Source organism: Prunus mume, linkage group LG1, assembly GCF_029339155.1.
Source record: "Prunus mume cultivar Tortuosa linkage group LG1, ASM2933915v1, whole genome shotgun sequence".
In the NCBI taxonomy this organism is placed as follows: Eukaryota; Viridiplantae; Streptophyta; class Magnoliopsida; order Rosales; family Rosaceae; genus Prunus; species Prunus mume.
The window spans coordinates 12,092,597-12,116,620 of record NC_142698.1 but is presented as its reverse complement, the minus strand read 5'-3'; the positions used below and the strand labels follow the sequence as shown (position 1 = coordinate 12,116,620).

Here is a 24,024-nt window from a genome sequence, read left to right as displayed (position 1 = left end):
TGTCCCCCTAAACTTTTGAGAAACCCTAGAATTTATCTTACAAAAAAAAACAAAGTATACACATATAGTCCAAAGGAACCAATTGATAAAACTTCACTTTGCAAAACCAACTTAAAAGGAAGGTGAGATGACGCTATCAATTGTTACACATTAAGTTTTTATCTCTGTATATCTCGCTTGAAATCTATTTTTACATGAATTGTGAGTCGAGAGTGCTAAATCTTAGAGTCTTTTAGAGCTTAATACATATTGATATATTTCTATGAAAATCATTCCTTATTTTAGTGATTTGTGGTTGAGATTTCCAAATTTGAGAGTAAAAGTTCAAGTATGAAAATCATTCTCTCAAATAAATTAGTTGAGAGTTCTTTCGACCAAAAAACAAAAAAATAGTTGAGAGTTTAGTTCATTTAATATTTTAGTCTTTTTTTTGTTTTGTTTTTGGATCATTAATGTTTTAGTCAATTTTATTTTGTATTTAAATTGTTCTGATTCCATCTAATATATAAAAGGCTTAATTATGTACATGCCCCATGTGCTTTCCAACTTATCTCAGATTATCACCTGTGGTGAAAACGTCTCAAAGTACCCCAACGTGCAAAAAGCATCTCACGTTACCCTTTCCGTTTTTTGAAGTTCGATTCAATGTTCTTGTTCATCTCCCCAAAATTCGAGCAGTAGCCCCTCCCCTTTATTACTGTTCATCGCTTATTTACCCTCCAAAACTAAGAAATTTCTCCTAACCAACACAACTAGCAGCAAGAACAACTCGAGAGGTTGAAAAATCATACCTGGATCGAAGAAAATGGTGCTCGGAATCGCCCGAACGAGCAATGGAGATTTTGGGTAAAAACCGGCCAATTTCTTGCTTTTTTCGGTGATCAGACGCGGTTGGCAGCGGATGAGATGTGAGGTGGTAGAGGACAACGTCTTTGGTTCTTTTGATATCCATGTCGTCGCTTGGGGTGGCGGAGGAGGCGATGGCGGCCAAAAACTAGTGCGATGAGCGATAACAAATGGGAGGAGGCTGCATTGCGGAATTTTGGGGAGATGAGCGATGCGTTCAGAACGGAACTTCAAAAAACTGACGGAAAGGGTAACGTGAGACTTTTTGCACGTTGAACTTTGAGACGCTTTTCACCACAGTGAATCTGAGATAAGTGAAAGCAGCATGTATCATAATTAAGCCTATATAAAAATACGGGGCAAAAAGAAAAAGGAAAAATATAGGACAGGCGTGAAGGGCTTCTCAGATAAAACCCTTCGTCTGCTTACTGCAATTGGCGCTCTCTCTCTTAAAAGTCCAGAGAGAGAAACACATTCAGAGATGGATATGGGCATGAGCTTAAGTTTTTCTCTTTTCCTTGTGCTTATTGTATAATGAGCAAAGCTTTTATTTTCTTCTTCTCAGAAGAAGATGGCTCTGCAAGAAGAACCCCAAGAGCTACAGAACTCTCCAATGGCTTTTGACGCTTTGTTTTGTGAAGAAGGTCTTGAGGAAGATTTGGGAGACAATGGTATTGAGGAAGAGAGTGAGGGTTGTGTTGGGAATATGGAAAAGCAGTCAACTTTCCCTCTGGTTTTGCTAGAAAATGACTTTTTTTGGGAAGATGATGAACTTGCCTCTCTAATCTCCAAAGAGGAACAAACCCATGTGTGTTTCAGTGGTTCAATCTCAGATGGGCCTTTAATGGCGGCTAGGAAAGAGGCAGTGGAGTGGATTTTGAGTGTTAAGGCACACTATGGGTTCTCTTCTTTGACCACTGTTTTAGCTGTGAACTACTTTGATAGGTTCATTGCCAGCCTACGGTTTCAGAGGGACAAGCCTTGGATGAGTCAGCTCGCTGCCGTCGCTTGTGTGTCTTTGGCTGCCAAAGTGGAAGAGATCCATGTGCCCCTTCTCTTAGATTTGCAAGTATGTGTAATGCCCGTTGCAGTTTTGGTGTTTGTTAAATTGCTAGACTATTGTGTTTCTTGGTCCAGTTCTTCTGTAATCAATCAATGTGGTTTTTTCTTCTTCTTCCTATTGTGTTTAGGTGGAGTCGTCAAAGTATGTATTTGAAGCAAAGACCATTCAAAGAATGGAGCTTTTGGTGCTATCAACTCTTGGGTGGAGGATGAATCCAGTAACTCCAAATTCTTTCTTTGATCATATTATCAGGAGGTTTGGTTTGAAGATCCACTTACATTGGGAGTTTCTGTGGAGATGTGAGCGCCTCCTTCTATCTGTCATTGCTGGTGAGCAAACAACAGACCTCTCTATTTCATTTATACTCAATGGGTTTATTAGCATCAAACTTATATCAAATGGACCAAAATGTATGCACAATGACACCAGTTGGCACTAAATCTCATCTTCAATATCGAATTTTAATCGCAGATTCCAGATTTATGTGCTTCATGCCTTCCATATTAGCTACTGCAACAATGCTTCATGTTATTGATGAAATTGAGGCATTTAATCCTGTGGAATACCAGAGTCAGCTTATGAATGTACTTAAAGTCAGTAAGGTTTGTACTTAAAGACATGGATTTCTCAGTTGTGTAATTTATTCTCTCCTGCTTCTGAAAATATAATGTAATCTAAACTTGATGTCCTAAATGGTTGAGTATTATGATGTTTTTTTACAGGACAGAGTCAATGAGTGCTACAAGCTCATCCTGGAACTATCAGGCAGCTATGGCAACATCCACAACCAGAGCCACAAACGAAAGCATTTATCAGTACCCGGCAGCCCTAATGGAGTTATTGATGCATATTTCAGCTGTGATACATCAAATGATTCGTGGGCTGCAGCATCACCGGTCTCATCCTCACCAGATCCTCGATTTAAAAGGAGCAAACTGCAGGACCAGCAGATGCGGTTGCCTTCTCTAAATCGTGTGTCTGTGGATGTGCTTAGCAGTCCTCATTAATCTCTTCTTGTCTATTGTCTACTATTAAACATGGTAGAATATACAATCCCTCTTTTGCATATTATATTATTGGCGTTATCTATCTTAAGGTGCAATTAGTATGTTCTATGCTATATGATTCCTTTTGTGGCCAAACCTGTGAAAATGAATCGATATATATATATATATATCTCTTTCTCTCTCTCCCTCTCTCTCTGAAGAGATGGTTTGGACGGGGCAGGACAGGACAGGACAGGACAGGAGGGGGAGGTGTGTGTGTTTAAGGATGAATGGAAGAAATCGTGTCTGATCTGCCATATTAGGGGGTTGATATACCTATTTAATGTATATACACAGGAGTATATATTATCACTTATTCCTTTTGTTCTTATATGTAGTGGTTATCTAGAAAAATAACTGCAAGACATCCTCTTGATCTCAGCCTAATGCTGTTTTAGCAACCTATTAATCTTATGTTAGGTCAAGTGGTATGGGGTTGGAGATGGGTGACGCTAGTCATTTATTGTACCAAACAATAAAGGGGTAAATGATGGGCAGCAAAAGTCTTTGGTTCCTCTGTCTGATTGAACAAACCAATGACTTTGGAGTTTAGGGTTTAGGTGAATAATGAGCAGTGTGTTTGTTAGCAGGTTTATTAAACTAGATTAGAGAGGGAGAGAGAGAGAGAGAGAGAGAGAGAGAGAGAGCTGAAGTTCAAAATATCTAAAGCTCTAAGGTTAGGTAATTTGGGTGGGGTGCTCTTACCAACAGACCAAACTCACCATTAGACTCCCTTGTACACAACCAATATTTTCTTGCCAACAATTTGTTCCTGCTTTAGAGGCTTTTGCATTTTGTGTTTGTGCTATATGCATAAAACCAGTATTCATGAAGTATTCTCACATTTCTATTATGTTAAATGAAGTGATATACATTATCGTAAATGGAGAATACTCGCCGTAATGCGTTTGTCTACTCTGCTTCACTCTGAGTAACTAGACTCAATGATGAAGCTTGATAGTAGTACATATAAACTATGCATAGTCCTAAATAAGCTTCTAGTGTGTGAACAGTTCTTTTCTAATCAATTGGACTCTAAAGTCTAAGGTCTAAATAGTTTATTGTGACCTTATTTAGTCACACTGACTTCTTACTTTTTGGGTCTCTTTGAAGTGCCCTATCAACACCTCACTCTCTTCTTCTTTTTCTTCTTTTGATCCAACACCTAATTTTAAATATGCCTTGTGTGTAGTATAAAATCCTATATTTGCAAATAACCAGTTGTTTAGAGAATGAGCAATGCGACTCTGTTGCGATTACAAGTCAGATGATGTCAGTCAATTGCAAGAAGGCAATTAGCAATTAAAATATGTCAATCTTTTTATTAATGTTATCGTCTTCGTATGTTCGTGCAACAGTCTACGAGTTAAAGAACCTCGTTTGTAGTTTTTACATTTGTGTGTGTGGTTGTGTTCAGAAGTTAGATTTTGTCATTGCAAACCAAAAAAAGAAAAAGAAAAAGAAAGAAGCAATTATCCAAATGAAAAATGTTAATGTGGTTTGTAATGCCGTCTTATGGTTGAGTCTGCAAGTTATTAAGCACCTGATTTTGAACCTTTTTGCAGTTGTGTGCCTGTATGTTGTACTAAATGCAGTTTCCTTCCCAGTATGATATGCCATTTCCTGTCAACTGTTTCTCATGTCCAGGGGAACTCAGGCACTATCAAATCCCTTATTGTTTGAAATGAATATACCTCATAATACTATGTGAAAGTTGTCTGAATTCATTGGAACTTCCACTAAGGACTTAATAGCTGACAGTTTCTTCCTGCAACTTGTTCATGTGGACGAATGAAAATCCCAGTAAATGCATAAGATGAATTGTGGTTGGGGATGCACTTGTAGAAGATTAGCAAATCTCTAGATTCTGTAAAATAGCTTTGCATCGAATTTAAACAGAGAAGGATAATAGGCCATTGATGCATTTAGAAACCAGTCTGAAATAAGTAAAAGAGAAGCAGGATGGAGAAGACATTTAGCTTTGAAATTAGGTTTGCAGATATGGGAATTTGTGTGGATATCTTTGTTCTTGTTGTCGGTGGTCCTGCCCTGCCTTTTGCCTTTAAGTTGGTTAAAAGTTTGGCTACATCTCTTTCTTATCATAAGTCGCATGCAAAGAGATCATGAAAAATAAAGGTTCTTCAAAAGTTTTGAGCCAACGAATCAGAGCCTGTTTGCATATTTTCTTCAACCCCCTTTTGCCTTTTGTCTTTAACATTTACGCGTGCCAATTCATACTGAGAGAGAAGTGAGAAACTTGGAAGAGTCAAGGTCAAAAATTTTAACTTCAAATCATATGACCAAGAGCTACTTATGTTTGTTTCTCAAGCCACATGGCAATCACCGCATTGTCAAAATGACAACTCCATGTATGATCCATCTATCTCACCAAACATTATGATGTCTTTGATGCCAAAGAGCGCAGACCAGTCCAAAGCTCATAGCCAGGTACAGAATCTTGTTGGTTGTAATTGATGTGGGTTTTAAATGCCAAAATCAATGTTAACAATGCATGGTTGTAGTTTTAATGCATGAAAAGAATGTATTGTGAAAAATTTGAGTAATCGGCACAGCAAAGCCAGAGCCAGAGCCATGAAATTTTCAACATCTAAATGCCTCACTAGGACTAGGAACAGGAGAGTAGGGTCCTCTCCAATTGAGCAAAAAAAGTGGCTTCACATGTTTGCAATTATCATACATAAATGATTGTGTATCCACCAAAATTAATTCACAAATTGGATGAGGTTGGCTATTTGGTTATTTCCATTGATGAGCTTCTGATCAAAATAAATTCTAGACTAGCTTCATTTGTTGCAGCTCACCTCCACATATTCGTTGTGATTGGATAGACACCTTGGAAGAAGTAAGCATCCACTTGCATGAAACGGGGATAACGTTGTTTTGTTATCTCCGGCCAATAAAACTATCACATGTCTGATAACTTTTCCACATAACATAGGCCGGAAATAGCAACTAAGTTTTTCTCCTCTAATATTATCAATCAAGTTTTTCTCCTCTAATGGGCTAGAGAGACTCATCGTTTGCATCAGTTGATTAGCCAAATGATACAAGCAAAAGGGTAAATCAAAAGGTAAAATTCAAATTCAGGCATGGTAACTGTAAAACAGAACATAGGTGAGGTTGAGGTTGAGGTGATGATATATAGAGCAAATAGTAGACAAGACAACGCACGTGAGAGAACAGAAGTGGAGTTGTTGAGTTGAGAACAGCTAGAAAGCTTGTTTCCATATCTTTTTGGAGAAATTGTCAAAAGCCTAGTACTCTCTTGTTTGTTTCAAGGTGCTGAACCTGAAATGGGAAAAGCCCTGTGAGTTTAAATCAGTATTTGGCCATCAGACCAAGAAAGTTAAATCAGTAGGAAATTTCAGAGACCCTTTCTTCTTCCTTTTCCTTTTGTTATTTTCGTTATTTTTTTCCTTTTAAAAAAAAAACTATAATCTGTTAACCAGTTATTTTCTTTTCTTTTCGGTACGTCCAAGACGCAGTTGGAGTGCATGTTGGTTAGTGCTCTAAAGGCCCTTGTTTTGTTCTTGCTTTACCTTATTCTATTCTGTTTTGAAAGACTGGTCAAATTATCTTCTACAAAGATCAAAGACATTAAACTTCCCAAAGTTAATGAAACACTAGTATCATGTCCGTCGAGAGCAGTGGCAAAGTCAGGATTGTATGTGTGGAGGGGCCGAACCGTAATACAAGTATAGAAAAAACAATTCAATCTTACATCAATAATATATATATATATATAAGAAAAAATTACATTTTTTAGAACTTTGTACTTAATTTCATGTATCAAAACGGAAAAGTCTACTGATAAAATCTCATTTCCCTTTAAACTATTTATTTTCTATTCCCCCCCTTTTTTTGGTCACACTATTTTCTATTCCCTTGGCTCATCGGTTTGATTATTAGAGCATTAATACTTCCTTTTTTATGTCAGTTGTGTAATGGGCCTACAAACAATTTACATATAATTATAAATGAAGTTATTTATGGATTACAATTGGGGGGGCGATTAGAATTGTTATATGGTCTGCATTGTTAAATATATGAATTAAAACCCAAGGTTGACCGCGTTGAGAACAAATTGTGGAGGGGCCAGGGCCACCTCAGGCCCTAGTGTACCTCTGCCCCTGGTCGAGAGAGAAGAGCTTCTATGCAACGAGAATGTTACTGTAGCGGTATCTCAAGTCAATTGCATATTGCTATATTAAAAACATTAAAACACATGACATTATATGATTGGTTCCCAAAAAAAACGAAGGTAGAGTTGGGTGTATCTTTGCATGATGTTGAAAAGAAGCTTACATACCATTGGTCTCTTTTTTCGCTTATATATTCTTGATCTACCCAAAAAAAGAAAAAGAATAAAGAGAAGGTTAGTGCATCTGAACTACAGGGCCTTGAACTTGTCCACATCCTACCAAAAGTCCAGGATAAGAAATGAAATGACATTACATGCAACCAGGTAGCATAGTGAACTCCAATGCCTTATACATAAAATACACACACAAAGTTGAAGATGCCAGCATTTTACTTTCATCCATTTGGCAATGCTCACTGCTAGCCAAAAATGATAAACAAACAATATAGAGCAGGTAGAAAGAAACTGCATAATTGGAGATTTTACACCATTGTGTTTGACAACAGTTACCAAAACTGCAGCTGTATTTTGAGTTTGGCTTTCCCAAAGAGCTGAGTGGATGGGATGGTGCTTCCATGCATCATGCCTCTGCTTTTCTGATAAGTTTGTGCATTATTTTGGCCATGATCTATGCATTGATGTGGTCAACTTGCAATCTGGAAATCCATTTCCTGTGGTCAAAGTTCAATCAATACCATACTTATCAAGTCACTTGATAAAGCTTTTCTCTTTTCATTTCTACCACCTGCTAGAATCAATCCCAGTTTTCTCAAACCTACAAGCTTTTCCTCTTTAACGTTAAATGCTTGACATCTCTGCATGCTACAGGGCCTTGAATACAAATATAAAAATGAAGCCAGGGTTCCAAGGCACATGAGCTGCCAACTTTCAAAAGTTTGAAATACATCTAAAGCTTTAACTTGAAGTACATACTACCTACAATGTCTGCTTCTCTTCGCCAGAAAATTGATCATGAATGGCCAGCATTTTCTGCTACCACTCCACTGTTTCTCAAGATGATCCTAGACGACACTTCTAGAGACACAAACTTGTAAGTCCACCTCTTTCTTTTCAAGTATATACCTGTTTTCTGCATAATGAAAAATCTAGATTGCTTTATGGAAGTACCTACTTGACACAGTTTTTTTATATAAAAAAAAACTTGCGAAGAGAATACCGAAGAGTTTCGTGAAGGAGTATGAAAAACATCTATCAAATCCAGTACATTTGAAGCTTCCAAGTGGTTCAGAATGGGAAGTAGAAGTGACAACATGTGATGGTGAGGTTTTGCTTGACAAGGGTTGGCCAGAGTTCTCTTAAGTTTTACTCTCTAGAGTAGGATGGCTCCCTAGTTTTCAAATATGATGGGAACTCAAAATTCCAAGTTTGCATATTGGATGCAAGTGGCACAGAGATCGACTATCCCCTAGCGTTGCCCGTGATGGAAGAAACCAATGAGGATGATGAAAATAACTCTGTTGAAATCTTGGAGGATTATGATGATGAAAATGATAATTCTGCTGAAATTTTTGGGGATTATCAACCCTGCCCAAAAATAAGGCAGAAGTCTGGTCCATTGTCATGTCCTCTGACTCGCAAGAAAACCAGATTAAGTACTCATTCTTCACCCGAAATATCATCATCTTCATCTAAGAGGGTTGTTGAAGCTGCCAACAAGTTCATCTCAAACCATTCCTTCAGAGTCACCGTGGGCTCATCCCTTATGCCGGTAAGGCTCATTGACAACATTTACACAACTACATTTTTTTTCAAATGGTAAATTTATGAACAGTTCTTTCAATATCTTGCTCTAAATCATCTCCGTTATATTATTCATCCATGTATATTTTAAAGTGACTAATATTGCTACACATGTATTTTATGCAGCATGTACCAGTTAGTTTCTCCAAGGATTTCATTAAATTGGAGAAACAAACCGACAAGCTTCTGGTCAGAAAGAAACGTGGTGTGTGAGTTTGATTGCTCATTCTGTTAACACATTTCCATTTTCTGTTGGCTGGGCCGCTTTTGCAAGGGAAAATTGTTTGAGAGCAGGAGATGTTTGCATCTTTGAGCTTGTCGACAAAAACGACATTTCACTGAAAGTTCACATGTTCAGATGCTGATTATTGGGGTGTTGTTTGTTGTAGTGATGGGTTTGTTTTGTTGGGGTTAAATTTGCAGGTCTTTGTTAGAACTGTTTGTCTGATACTTCTTTGTAAGTCTTTCTAGGCCTGGTTAAGTGCATCTGACATACCAAAAGTCCAGAAACAAACCAATATTATAAACTGGCAATGCTTTCTGATGGCCAAATATTATACACAAACCAATATAGCAGGTAGCACAATTGCATCTTAGAAATTTTATTACAGCAGTAACCAAAAATCGCAAAGTAAATTAATCTTAGTTACAAGGTTTGTCCTTTAGGAGGACTAGAAAGTCTTCTTGGCAACCTGACTGGATTATGTCTGCATAGAAAGACAATCTATATAAGTACTTTCCAGTACTAGATATACAATCAAACATTTGCTAAAATAAGAAATAAGAGGCTGAAGGAGCCTGGCTTATCGTGCCTTGCTTGAGATGTTGCTGGATAGCCAATCAAGCCCCTCATAAAGTCCTTGGCCAGAGGTGGCACAAGCAGCCTGAATGTACCTGCACATATTAAAATCCAGAAGCCATAAGAACAATATTTTAACCCAGCAGGAATTATAAAATCGAGAACCGTTTAAGAGTAATTTGCTCTTTTTCAGACTGTAAATCAAGACCGTTGATTAGGTGGATCACATTTGAACGTTCAATCCTCAATCTTGTTCTAAGTCTAACCACATAACATGTCCCACTATCTAACAAGACAACATTCCTTATCATGTAGTTCTCATAAACAATTGATTGAGGATTATTAGAATAGTATGTATGTGGCATGGTTTGGTTTTTACCAGCGGCGTTGGCGGAGTGAATGCAGGCCAAGCTTATCAGTGATCTCAGAAACACTCATGGAATTTGGAAGATCTTGCTTGTTGGCAAACACAAGCAGTGTCGCTTCACGGAGTTCATCCTGTAGCAACAAAGAAGAACATTTGTATAATGCAAAATTGTTCTGATGATAATTTGTAGAAGAAACTGTACGGAACTGACCTCACTAAGCATTCGGTGGAGCTCATCTCTGGCTTCTGAAACCCTGTCTCTATCATTGCTATCCACCACAAAGATAAGACCCTGAGTGTTCTGAAAATAGTGTCTCCATAGTGGCCGAATCTACACATAGCACATGATAATCAAGATCAAGTTCCCATTAAGCTTAAGTAACCCCCACAAACTTTGTTAAGTTTTCAGTGTTTAATTAAAAAGAAACTAAGATAGAACTAGTTTAGAGAATCAAAGTTAGTACCTTGTCTTGTCCTCCTACATCCCAGACAGTGAAGCTTACATTTTTGTATTCAACAGTTTCCACATTGAACCCTGGTCACAGAAGAAAAATCAATCAAAAGTTCAAAGCAGAATTGCTTAATTCCAATTTGAATAGGTACATATCAAGTTCAAGAAAAAAGATGAAGCAAAAATTCGGGGTAATCGATTCGAAGTGGATACCAATTGTGGGAATGGTTGTGACAACCTCTCCAAGTTTGAGCTTGTAGAGGATGGTGGTTTTTCCAGCAGCATCAAGACCCACCATTAGTATTCTCATTTCTTTCCTTGCAAAGAGCATCTTCACCATCCTAGATATTGCCATACCCATTGCTGCTAACTGGTTCAATCAAAAGGGCAGTTGAACAATAGAGGATCAATAAAAGAAAAAGAAAAACCCTTTAATCAATACACGAGGAAGAAATTGGAGGGTTGAATTACCAGAGCAGAAAATCAGAGGAGAAAGAAAAGGTGTGGTGATTCAAGAGCTGATAAGCAGAGGGAAGCAAAAGGAAATATATTTTGCTTGTGTTATATAACAAATAATGAAATGTATGGCAAGTGGCAGAAAAGGAAAGAAAGGGGCAAGAGAATTGGATTCTGATGAAGATTAGAGAAGAATAAGGAACAATTGCTTTAACTTGTTTGACAAGAATTTCATGCCACAGCCCACAGCTGTGTTGGGATGGGAATGGCTGTGATATCTACAGGTTGCAAGTTGGCGGGAAAAAAAGGATGTTAATAGGATAGAACCTGCTCATCAAACATCCACCGTTTAGGATTATACCTAGAGGAATAATCCGAGGATGGAAGATTGCTTTGCCTCCTTATATAGCAGTAAAATAATATATATATATATATATATATATTTGCTGCAACAAGAGTAATTATATAGAGGTGAACAAGAAAGAACAACTTAAGTGGGGAACACATGGCGTGTTTTAACTGGAGGATACTTGTCATTCAACCTATCACCTGACTTGACCTGTGCACCGGGGGAGAAAAACTAGAGAAGACTTGATAGGTTCTAGGTTTTAATTGGATGATATATATCACTCAACCTGGCACGTGACTTGACTTATTTGTCGTGAAAGACAAACTTAAGTAGATAACACATGACATATTTTAATTGGACAATACATGTCACTCAACCTGTTACGTGACAAGAAAGTCCTCGCTAATGATTTTCTATGTCATTATTCACCTTGCATATGACACCCAAGAATCTCTCCATGGTGATAGGTAATGGGGTATTGGGATGGTGTGCTAGAGTTCATGTACTCCACAAATCTCAACGCATTTTCACGTTTTAAATAATTACCATAAACGCTAATGCATCAATATTGAACAATTACATAACAGTTATTGGAAGATTGTATTTGATCCAAAATTTATAACATAAAAGTATTAATACGTGTTTTCTATGCAATGCATAAGCTTCCAAGCAGAGTAGCAAGTTTCTACCAGCCTAAAACTAAGGCAATGTGGGAAAATGAAAACCATATAATCCAGCCACAGAAAAGCCTATCCAAACAAGAACATCATACATGCATGTATATCATAACATGCCTATCCAAATGAAATATTTTGCATTTCTTTCTGCAAATGGCAAATAAAAACTTAACAAAACAAACTACAGTTACATTTTTTTTCCAATAAATGCTCGTAGGCAATGCTCATGACAAGGTCCGAAAAGTAATGTTGCTATTCGTGTTTGGAGATAGCATCCTTGGCGGACTGAAGGGTAGTTGCCACAGCAGCGGCAGCACCGGTCAAGACACCGCCGCTGGTATTTGTTTTCGCAGAGGGATGTGGCTGGTGAACCACTTGCACATTTCTCTGTTCATGGCCTTGCTGCCCCGCCGATGACCGGACGTCTACTGTGTTCACCTTTGTCTCTTTGGGGCTTTCTGCATTTGTGTCCTTCATTTCCTGTATGAATTTCACAAAGTTTGATATACAAAACGAAGGAATACGATGAAGAAGAAAAAAAAACGTGAAACTAGAGATGGAGATTGGGGAAGATACCTTGATGGCTTGTGCATTCATTTTGGAGGTGATCAAATAACTCAAAAAACTTCTTTCGGGGAGATGAATTATTTAAAATTTATCTCTCGTAGTTTTTGGTGTTGTTTTACATAGTCTTTCAAAGGAGATTATTTAGCCGAAGGAGCAGGACCCTTGGCATCCACAAGTTAACCATTTTTAGATCTTAGAACCATTTTGTTCCTTCTTTTACTAGATAAATCGAAGGGCTCTTATGTACCCAAAAAAAAATGTTTTTCTTTCAGCACCAAAAAAACAACGGGTAAACATTGCATTAGAACGACGGCTAAAACAACTAGCACAAAATCCCTGCAGCTGAAATGAAAATATTTCATTCATATACCTTCTAGCTTACAACACAAAAAGCATGAGACTGCTTTCAGTCCAACAAGGCATGAATAATATCCCATGTCCCTACCATTAATTGTTGAACTACATTTTGACATATATATAAAAAAAAAATAGGATAAGAAATATATCGGTAAGAAGTTCAATGGTAGACTCTTTTAAGAAAGATGGAACTGAGAGAATGTATCAGTAAGTCATAAGGGGTGACCCACTACAATGGACATCAGAAGCATCAGAAATCCTTTGCTTGGGAGATAATGTTGTGATGGCAGCAGCATCAACATCAAGATTGAGATAAGTTTTCCTCTTTTGAGTCTCTGAGCTAACCTTCTCCTCGGAAAGCTCTGCAATCGGACTCAACAGGTCTGCTTCCTTTGAGGGGCGGGATAACATGGCTTGAGCATCTGCTACCACCGATGCATCATCTTCAGTAGCATAAAGAATCTTCTGTATAGCAGCAACAACCTGCATAAAGAATTGAAACGGTAAATTGTCATTTGTTCTTTTTGTAGTCGTCATTTTGAAAACAAAGAGTGAAAATACAGTACATTTAAGTGCTCAATCTCAGGATTCTGGCAAAGTATCTCAATATCCCGGAGCTTTGCAAAGTAGAAATCCCTCTCCTTTTCAAGGCTATCCACTGAAAGTTTCAACTCCGTGATCTGCATTGAAACAAGTATTAGACTACTCTAAATTCATTAACAGAATTCTCACTCCTGCACCACTGACTAAAAGTACCTGTTCGTCATATACAGGGGGAGCAGGGCCTCCACTAGAAGCAGGTCTCGAGGTCTTCCCGGATTGACTTGTAGAGTTCACAGAAGGTGGTACATCATTTCTTCGAGCAGTGTGGGAGGAGTGAGATCTTTGGGAAGCTGCTGCACCCTTGGCTGATGTTTGTGATTGGGCACCTCTTTTGTGTGCTTCTTTCCCACCTTTGCAAGCATCTCTCCTTTCTAGAGCATTGTAACTGACGATGATAATAAAGTATATATATCAGAGAATACAAATTAACATTTATTTTTCAGCTGAAAGGCCATACAACCTATCCAAAGAATGAATAATTTTTTGTTAAAGTAGGCAGCAAAAAAGGAACACTGCTTATAATTGACAAGTGCACACTTGAGCCTAATTATTTCACCCATTCTATTTTGAACATCATCTACATAGAAGCTCATATTGCACAAAACTCATAAGATTTATTACAAAAAGATCCGACTTTAACCCATCAATGGTGACCGGACAACATCATGTTGTGCACAATGGAGTAAATAAAACTCCATGGCACTACCAAACAACAGCAATGTGCTGGCAAACACAAGTCAAACGAGTGAGCATAACTATAAAAGACTTGTGAATTTTGATTCCAACAGAGGCAGCGAATTGGATCAAAAGGGAAGTTCGACAAGTATTTGCATTGTGCATCTCAGCATGGAAGAACCCAAATCGATTTAAAAATTATTCAGCAAGCCTAAAGATAACTACAAAGAGTTGGTAATTCAAATCATACCAAAATGTCATTTTAAGTCCACATATAATAGGAAAAGGAAAACATGAGAAATTCAGTTAGTAAATGAAGGATTTACAAAAACAGAATTAGGGGTAGAACTTACGTGTTCATGCTGCCTCCATTGACGGAATCACAGTATCGCTTCATCCATTGCATGAACTCCAAATTATCCAGCGGCCTTCCTTTCACAAGCTTGCTCACCTCAATGTGCTAAAAACCCCAAACACAAACACACAGAGCAAGACCCAAAAAAATGTAAAGAGACAGAAATTATTTAATTAAGTTTTATAACAGAAGTTAGAGAAAACTTGCAGATCCACATAACATCCGATTAAATTTAAAAAGGAAATGCAATTAATCACAGTTAGAGATAGACCTTGGTGATTTTGAGTTTGTTAAAGACGTCCTGAAGGACCTTGTAGTTCTGAATCATCTCATACTCGCTCTTGGCATCAAAGTTCACCTTGTGCATGGGCACCATACCGTTATGAACCGCATCCATGAGCTGGCATTGAACCGCACCGGAACACGCCTGAGAAGCACAGATCGGAAAAAATCGAATAAGAAAACAGTAATTCGAAAAGTAAAGGTTAGGGTTAGGGTTCGGAGGAAAAAACCTCTTCGACTTTGTTGAGATTGAGATGCAGAGTGGAGTTGATCCAGGCCAAGATCTCAGATCTGCCTACGAAGTAAGCCCCATCCATCATTCCGATATTCGTTGCCATTTTCGGATTATCTGCGTGCGTCTGAGATTTCGGCGATTTCTCTGTCTTAAGCCCTCTGCGTCTCTGAAGAGGAAGAGACGAAGACTTCAATGTCTGAATGTGAGGCAGAGAGAGAGAGAGAGAGGGTGGAATTTAAAAATGGGAGGGATTTTGAGGGGAGCGGGATATTTTTAAATTCAAAAGTTATTGTCGGACCAAACCGCTTTTTCTGGATACTGGATATTTGGGCTTTTCTACAATGGAAGTCCAGCCCAATATTCAGGATATCCTACCAATTAAGGCTCGTTTGATTCACGAAATGAAATTATCATGTTTAGTCCTATAAAATATAAATGAAATATTTTAATTCCCTTTTTTGGGAACGTTTGGAAAAATGCATAATGAGATACTATTTTTTCCCATTCATATTAAAAAAATTTACAATTCCCTTACATTTTTATTTTAAATTATTAAAATTAGAATGGCCAAAAGTGGTATTTGAAATTTAGAACATGGGTACCAAAAAAGTGCACTGAAATTCTCTCTCATACTTAGAGCATTTACAATAAGCTCTCTAAATCACCTCCTTAGACAAATTTTAGGGAGAAATTGTAAAAATGCAACTCCAACTATACTTTTTATACACCTCCTAAAATAGGGAGTCTTCTAGGAGCTCCTAAATATGAGGAGAGAGAAAGGATTCCTAGTGGCTCCCTATCATTTAATGAGTATTTCAAACCTTTATTTAATGCTGACTATTTTGTATTTTATTTTTTAATAGAGATTGACTAATAAAAAAAAAAAGTTATAGTATTTATGACTCCAAATTATGGAGTATGGTTGGAGTCGAAATTTTTTAGAGATCTCTTAAAATAGTTTTCTTATATTGTAAGCTAAATTTTAACTAAAAAATAGAGAGCACCATTGTGAATGCCCTTACCAAACATGAGAATATAATCTCATACTCACTCTCAAGTTTCTAAAAATAGAGAGCACACAAGTCCTAATCATTCTACGTCGTTATGAGATAAAATCAACCATCAATGAAAATGAAGCACGAAGACATACATCTGTGTAATATGGTTGTCGCTGATAGCTCATACGCAAGCCACCATCAATTAAGGAAGTATTTCATCAACATCAACACACCTAATCAATTGACCCAACAAACTTAATGTGCAGTCTCTGTTGACTATGGAACATTATTATTAGCCAATCAACATTTGAACCAGCTACAAGGACCAGTCTCCAAAGAAAAAAAAAACAGATGGATTCATGCTGAAAAAAGAAAAAAAAATTGGGAAGGATGAACCTACTATCAGTCAATCATACATAGATACAGCTCTCTCTACAAATTAAAAGGGTACAAAACATGTTATTAGTGGCCATAATAATATGATGATGATGATGATGATGATGAAGATGGGAATTTCTCAAGGACTTGCAGGGCTTCTTTCATTGCTGGTCTCTTTTGTGGGACAGGTGAGGCACAATTGTACCCTAACTTGAAGCAGGCCAACAAGGCCTCCTCTTTGCCCTCCAACTCAGCCCTAATTGCCATATCTGCCATTCTGAAAGCCCTGCTTGTGTCATCAACTGCAAGCCCAAGGCCCTGCCCTGTCTCATCCACAATCACAACTTTCCCTGTTAGTAGCTCAAGCAATATCACCCCAAATGAGTACGCATCCCACTTTGGGTTGGGCTTTAGGCTCCGAAGCGACTCCGGTGCATGGTAAGGCGATGTGCCCATGGAACTAGGGCTCGGACTTGGGCCCGGACTAGGCCCAAGCCCAAAATCTTGAAAGCTATCGCGCGAGGTGGTTGATCTCTTGCTTCCGAAATTTCGGATTGAGCTTCCAATTTTGTAGCTAGTGTCGCCCGACAAAAGTCTCTCGAGTCCAAAATCGCCAATTTTGGGCTCCATGTCATTGTCCAAGAGAATGTTGGTGGGCTTGAGGTTTCCGTGGACGTGCTTCTTCTCGTGGAGGTACGCAAGCCCACGGGCTACGCCTTTCGCTATCCTGAGCCTAGCTTCCCATGGTAGATGACAAGGCGACGAGCCGACTTTCCCTGAAAATTTCACATCCTAAAATGAGTCTCAAAATTCTAATTTTGGTAAAGGAATGACATCAGACTTTTCAATCATAGCTCAAGTTGAAAATCTAAGTCACACACACTCACTCACTCACTCACTGTCGCATATTGGACAAAGACAAAACCACAGAAAGTGACCCAAGCAACAAAAACATTTGGCACATTATGTGTCCTAAATCATTGATTTGGTCATCGCTATCAGAAGACCTATGGGGTAAGAAATGGCAAAACTCCACCGCTGATGGTTGACTTCTCTTGCATTAAAAAACAAAGCTTTAGGTGCACCCACTCCACCGTCAAGGTCTACCCTGGCGCACTTTAGTAAAGACCAATACTGTTCCACTAACATGCGCATACACACACAGACAGAGAGCAACATAGAGAGAGAAACAGGGAGAGAGACAGAGAACTCACTGTAACGGGCGTTTGCGAGACTGCCATTTGGAACGAAGTCATAGATGATGAGCTTCTCTTCCACCCCCCAATAGAACCCACGAATTCGAACCAGATTTGGGTGGACTAACTTGGCCACCAGCTTCACTTGGTTCTCAAAATCCTTGAACCGGTCCACACTGTGCTCACCGATTCTGCGAACCGCTAGGGAACTGCCATCTTCAAGAACCGCCTTGTACATTATGCTTGAACCAGTGGCTCCAAGGATGTAAGCTGAGGCTTTGAGCAGTGTCTCGAGCTCAAGCGCCTTTTCACCGTCAACAGTCACCAAGGTCCCGCCTTTGCTCTGTTCCTGCTCTTGTTGGCGTTTGATATCTGGACCCTTTTGAGCATTTTGGTCCGTTTGATGAACTTCAGTGTCAGAGGCGGTGGTATCTGAGCTCTCTTCTTCTTCGGTTCTCTTTCTCAAGCAAGACCATCTTGTGAACCCTTTTGATTCTGATGAGGAAGAAGACCAATCATTGACTGGTGGTGTAGAATTGGAATTAGCTTCTTTCTTGAGCGTTGTGGTAATCTCAGCCTTGTTGCTCTTCTTCTTTCTCTTCAATCTGTATATGTACAAGAAAATCAAAGCAAGAAGTGCAATCCCTGCTATATCACCAGCTATGATCCCAACAATGGCTGCTGGTCTAAGCCCGCTTTGGCTATCTCGTGAACGCCCCTTCTCTGATCTTGGTGAATTGGCTTCTGGGTTCGATGAATTCAAAGTCCTGGGAATTGCAGCAAATGCTGGAGGAGAATTTGGTGAAGAAACATTGGGTGAAGAAGAGGGTGAAGATGGAATAGGACATGGGTTCTTGGTTGGTTGGCCACACAGATCAGGGTTTCCAAGAAAAGACTCTGTTTCTTGGTTCAAGAAAACCTGAGATTCCGGAACTTCGCCACTGAGATTGTTGAATGAGAGGTCGGTTTTGGCATTACTTGGAATTATCTCGGAAAACAGCGGTGGGATTTTCCCGGAAAGTCCGTTGTGGGAGACGTTAAAGTAACTCAGACTGTTGCCGCCGAAATCAGAAGGCAGAGAGCCGTTGATCAGATTGGAAGACAGATCTAAAACCTGTACGGACTCGAACCCGCTTGGAAGACCACCAGAGAAGTAATTGTTCTTCAAAGAAACGACCGTTAGGCTGCGGAGAGAAGTGAGATTGGTGGGTAAGTTTCCCGCCAAGGCATTGTCGGAGAGGTTGAGGAGCCGGAGGTTGGTGAGCTGGGATATGGTGTCTGGCAGCTCACCGGAGATGAGATTGTACGACAAATCAAGAACTCGAAGCTCCGTGGCGTTGAATATGGAGATTGGCAGAGACCCATTGAGAGAATTGTTGGAAAGATTGAGACTTTGAAGGTGCTGGATCATGCCAAGATTGGATGGGATTGAACCCAGAAGCTGAGAGTTGGGCAGAGCCAAGCCTATGACTCTTCGGTACGTATCAGACGACACGCCACCGCAAACGACACCTCTCCATGAACATGGCGTGTCGTCGTGCGAATTCCAGGTCTCAAGAACACGTTGAGGGTCTTGAAGAATGGAAAATTTGAAGGAAAGTAGAAGAAGGCCATCTGTGTCAAGCCCAAAAGATTGCACTGAAAGAAGAAGAAGAAGAAGACATGTCCACAAATGGAGACTGGCGCAGTATCTTTGGGTGCTCATAATTTTTCTGCACAGTGATCCCACATCTCTGTTTCTCTCTCTCCTTCTCTCTATATTGAAAAACACAAACAGGTAGAGAGAGAAAGACAAGTGAGATTTATGATTATGATGGTTTGGGAGAAAAAACTGAGGCCATGTGATGCGGGATTTGTTAAAAGGAAAATATGATGGGAAAAGTTGTGTTGGGATAAACAGCTCACAGGACCAAACCTTGGCACCAATATGCTCACACAGCTGATCTGCAGCTGCAGCAGATATAAAAATTAAGGCTTTCTGAAATGATTAAATGCACTCACCGTCGTTCGCCTCTCTTTCTCTCTCTCTCTCTCTGCCTTTGCCCACATTTAAGAAACAAGAAGAAAAAAAAGTAGGACGCGAATAGCATCTTTGCTACATGACATGTAGGTGGGGTTAGGGAGTTTCAGAAACTCTTTCTGATTATTTAGATTGACTTCACAAAAACCATCTGCTTTATTTTATTTTAATCTGAGTTTCCCATTATTATATTACTGCCACTGCCAGTTTAACGCTCGAGTAAAATAGGCTAATGGCCTAAATCTCCTGCAAGCCAGATGGCATATGCTACATAAATGTGTAACATCTCAATCCCATTTCTATCTTCAACCTAGAGATTCTTGCGTTGGCCCGATACATTGAGCCGGACTCTGAAATATAACGTACGAGATTCACCATAGACAATTGTTCTCTATGAAAATTCGTCGGCATGTTACGTTTGCTCGTACTGATCAATAATTTTTTCAATATTCAGTGTAGTGATAATAATGTCGTCCCACCACAAGTCCAGAATATCATTATTGGATTTGAAAAGTTTTGGGGTCACCTGTAGTGCCCTACTGTTCAACTTTTAATGGCAGGATCCTCTGTGTTAACTTCAGTATTGGTCTCATCTAAGATGCCTACTGTTCAGTTTTGGATGCAGGCACCGACTATCAAGATGCAAGAAGAACATTATCGAAGGTAATAATAAACCAAACGACCCACATTTATTCACAAGCTACAATTAATTTTTAGGTTATCAAGGGATATTATTGATCAGAGCAAAATACCCATCAAGGCGTTTGGGGACCAAAGCTTTGAAATCAGCAATTGATCACAGTGGAAAAGATCAATCTGCTATCATTTCTGGTAGCTCCCCTTGGTCCAAATTTTTATGGCGGACAGGCTCTCTAGCCGGACCACCATATCTCTTTTTTGGAACTTTTAAGAAATGCCAAAGCAAGATGCACATTTTACATTAAATTTCTGTTGTCGCCAAGTCTTGCTTAGCTCTCTGGGTTTGGTCCTCCACTGCACCAGTGCATGCAGCTCCTTGAGTCAAGAATTGATCTAAAAGCTAAAAGCTAAAAGCTTTAAGACCATGGGGATGCATGCTTTATCTCATGATCATCCATCGCCATCTAATCTTTTTCTCCTTTCTTACTTTCTTTAATTATGCGAGGACAGCTTCATTTACTGACCACTTTGGCTCTTTATAGAAAAAATTAACCAATAACAAAAGAGTAGGTGATCCGTATCATATAAATTAATCCAAGGTTGAAAAGTCTAGTGCTTGTGTTCAGATTAGGGTATAATTTTCCTGTCTACTGTCAAGAAAAGCTGCTTTTACTCCTAAACTTTAAGACCCATGTTTTCTAAAGAATAAAATGGGCTTGAAAAGCTCCAGAGCATTTATCTTTTTTTTTTCTTTCTTTATGTTAAAAAGCAGGAAACAGATGACAGAGGGTGAGAGAGGAGAGATGTTTTTGACTGTTGAAGGTGGAGGTAGGGCCATGGTTGTTTTTGGAAGATGACCAAAGGAAATAACTTTTCAAAAGGTCAATCTGGATCAACCAAAGCTAATACAATGGCATAGACAACGAATGCTAAAACTCACCAGGGTTAAGAATCTTCTCGAGCCTTTTGGAAAAACATCTCTATTATATATGTCAAATATTGCTACTTCAATAACTAAGCAAAATAGATTTCAAAGACCTTCCAATGGTGATCGCATGTATGTCTAGTTGATTGAGTTCTAGTCATACGCATGGTTATGTTATAGTACAATACATACACATGGGCATGTTATAGTACAATACAATAATTTATTCCATCGAGTAAGTTTAGGAAATTTTTCTTTCTCTTATACATGATTTGCTCACTTTCTAAATAAAAAGTAATTGGAGCATAACAAACAGAAAAAAAAAAAAAAAGAGTAATTGGGACACTATCATGTGTCACATGTAGACGTTAGGTTTCAAGAGTAATATTGCCACGTGCACTGCATTTATTAACCATAGGGTTGATTATATCTCTCTTTCTCAAGCAAGATTCGTTCTTTCAAGTTTATTTTATGTAATCAGAATGAGACTCGCTTCTCATTGTTTTAAGTTGAACACTAGTATATAAGTTGTTGCTTTATGATATGTCATGACTCAAAAATATTAAATGTATTGATGGAACTCATGATGACCTCTTATAAAAACACAAATAAGAGCTTGTGACCACTGAAGTATGAATTTGTAAATGCAATAACAACCTAAAATTTGCAAAATATCTTTCAACTTAAGGGAAAAAAAAAAATAAAGAGATGTTAATTTGTCAGTAAATTCCTAATTATAACTAGCATCCTCCTCTTTATCTGACTCACAAGAGTAATCATCACATTGTTGTTGTTGAGCCAATTCAATCATTTCATGCTTTGGCATATGGAGGGGTCTATTTATACGAAAAGGGGTTAGAGAACAAGACTTCTTTCAAAGTATCAACATAATTTTTCATAGTTCTTGCCATCTTGAAGTCGGGTTGGGGCAAACATTACCCATCATGTATATATGAAAGCAATTAATTTCTCACCTCTAAGGTAGAAAGTAAGTGACACCTTGGACTGTCCATATAGGAAGATAAGACAGGACCATAGCTGAACTTACTTGAAGTGAACGAAGCAAGCACTCTACTTTGGTTTCTTCCCCCCAATGAACGGATCGTGTTCCTCACTTCTACTTCTCTGCATGTCACGCGATTGTGACATCTCTTAAGGTTTTCATTTTCTACTTTACCCAAAACAAACAAAAAAATATTTTGTGGATTAAGTTGGTTGGTGAGGGCAGTGCACCATGCACTCAAGTTCTGATTTTCCTCTCTGTAAATCAGACTAAGTTAAAGTAATTTATCGCTTATATTATATTTGAAAAAAACAAAAAAAGTCTGAACTATTTCTAGGTGGTTGAGTTCTTGATCATCGAGCACAACAACCAGGAGAGGAAAACCCATAAATTCCATCAGTACAGTAGAAGCTGAATTCAGACCCGAGTTACTGCTATGGATTTGAAGGTTGAATATATGTAATAAAGTAATAGAATATTTGTTCCAATAGTCTTAGAGGTTAAGAAAGAAGTATCCTATGAACAACATTTTCTTAATTATAGGTGATGATGAGGGTAATTTTATATATTTGCATGGGTTCTAAAATGTCAATTCCCCCATGTCAGCTATAAATTTGTTTAATTGGTCAAACTTTGGGGGAATAAAGAGGTTAATTATGTTTCAATTAGCCCCTTCCAATAGAGAAAGAATTATAGACCCCTCTCTACGTCACGTCACCAAAAAAAATGATATGCAAATCATCAAAAGAGTCAAAAATTTACTTTACCAAGTTTGGTGAAAAAGAAAAAAAACAGTTGATTTTTTTTAATGTACTGTGCAACTGATTGAGGGACAGATAAATAACAAACACAGTTCGTGAGAGAGAGGGGACAATTATAAAGTAGAAATATCCAAGACTTTCTAGTAAACATGGGCACATTTGGGCCATAACCATAAGTATGGCGCTGGGATTCTCAAGTGATTGGTAGGGCAGTCAGCAGTGGATTTTGGCTTTGTCCCTGTGGCTTCTTTGCTTAATGAGCATCTCTAAAGGAAGGGCCAAAAGGATAGGCAAACCCCATTTGCCTTGTCATATCAGTATTTACTCTTATCATTATTACTTCAAAGTGAATAGGCCAATAAGAGTTGGTTCAATTGGTAAAGATTGTTTTCTTCGTGCTGTACATGTCTAGGTTCGAGTCTCACTGCCGACAATCTCTCTTTATGAGTAATTTGTTAAAACTAAAAAATGGCTAAGACCCTTTGTGTAAGCCCTCAAAGAGGGATGGCTGTTACTCATTACTTAAGTAAATTTGACCAAACATCACTTTATCCTATTCAGAATGATGCTTAGCGCAGCATTAAACCCTAAAATAAAAATAAAAATAAAACTAAGCACATACATAGCTCCAAATATAATTAATAGCCCACTTGGGATCCCATTGAAAAGCTAATCTAAGCTGTAAGAGCACGTGCTATATCACTTGCTATTGACGCCATTTAATTTAATTTAAGTATATATAATTTGTAAATGAGATCAGAATCAGAAGAGAATGAACACATTGAATTGAATTAATATGAAATTAGTTGGTCAAGCTTCGGTAAATGAAGTCGACCCCGTGAGCATAAAGCCACAGAGTTAACAACTCAACCCATCAACTTAGATTACTACGCTAATCAAATACAAATTGGGTTTAAAATTTTCTAATGTAACTTGTGAGCAACAACATGGTTTTTGCTTGCTTTATCTCCTGTCATTTTTGTCTTAATTTATGTCCACACATTGGGGATCAGCAAACATTTGGCACAGATTTATTGGGAAAAATCTTCATCA

General features: G+C 38.4%; 5 protein-coding genes across 5 annotated transcripts; 1 reads left to right on the top strand and 4 right to left on the bottom strand.

The window, feature by feature from the left end:
* Positions 1-1,224: 1,224 nt before the first annotated feature.
* On the top strand, positions 1,225-2,998 carry CYCD3;2 (CYCLIN D3;2). The gene is made up of 4 exons (XM_008240617.2): positions 1,225-1,915; positions 2,037-2,238; positions 2,381-2,511; positions 2,632-2,998. The coding sequence occupies exons 1-4, from the start codon at positions 1,418-1,420 to the stop codon at positions 2,914-2,916; spliced, it is 1,116 nt and encodes a 371-aa protein (XP_008238839.1). The 5' UTR covers positions 1,225-1,417; the 3' UTR covers positions 2,917-2,998.
* A 6,400-nt stretch (positions 2,999-9,398) lies between these two features.
* LOC103337448 (ADP-ribosylation factor 1-like) lies at positions 9,399-11,261 on the bottom strand. The gene is made up of 6 exons (XM_008240605.3): positions 10,967-11,261; positions 10,709-10,865; positions 10,509-10,579; positions 10,256-10,375; positions 10,057-10,175; positions 9,399-9,772 (listed from the first exon to the last, which is right to left on the bottom strand). Exons 2-6 carry the CDS (start codon positions 10,854-10,856, stop codon positions 9,682-9,684), a joined length of 549 nt encoding a protein of 182 aa, XP_008238827.1. The 5' UTR covers positions 10,857-10,865; positions 10,967-11,261; the 3' UTR covers positions 9,399-9,681.
* A 793-nt stretch (positions 11,262-12,054) lies between these two features.
* LOC103337434 (uncharacterized) lies at positions 12,055-12,755 on the bottom strand. The gene is made up of 2 exons (XM_008240594.3): positions 12,554-12,755; positions 12,055-12,457 (listed from the first exon to the last, which is right to left on the bottom strand). Exons 1-2 carry the CDS (start codon positions 12,572-12,574, stop codon positions 12,230-12,232), a joined length of 249 nt encoding a protein of 82 aa, XP_008238816.1. The 5' UTR covers positions 12,575-12,755; the 3' UTR covers positions 12,055-12,229.
* Positions 12,756-12,881: 126 nt separating this feature from the next.
* Positions 12,882-15,288, bottom strand: EB1C (end binding protein 1C). The gene is made up of 6 exons (XM_008240582.2): positions 15,047-15,288; positions 14,806-14,961; positions 14,533-14,639; positions 13,658-13,889; positions 13,468-13,581; positions 12,882-13,384 (listed from the first exon to the last, which is right to left on the bottom strand). The coding sequence occupies exons 1-6, from the start codon at positions 15,152-15,154 to the stop codon at positions 13,106-13,108; spliced, it is 996 nt and encodes a 331-aa protein (XP_008238804.1). The 5' UTR covers positions 15,155-15,288; the 3' UTR covers positions 12,882-13,105.
* A 1,016-nt stretch (positions 15,289-16,304) lies between these two features.
* LOC103337416 (putative LRR receptor-like serine/threonine-protein kinase At4g37250) lies at positions 16,305-19,702 on the bottom strand. The gene is made up of 2 exons (XM_008240576.3): positions 17,642-19,702; positions 16,305-17,203 (listed from the first exon to the last, which is right to left on the bottom strand). Exons 1-2 carry the CDS (start codon positions 19,326-19,328, stop codon positions 16,512-16,514), a joined length of 2,379 nt encoding a protein of 792 aa, XP_008238798.2. The 5' UTR covers positions 19,329-19,702; the 3' UTR covers positions 16,305-16,511.
* Positions 19,703-24,024: the final 4,322 nt, after the last annotated feature.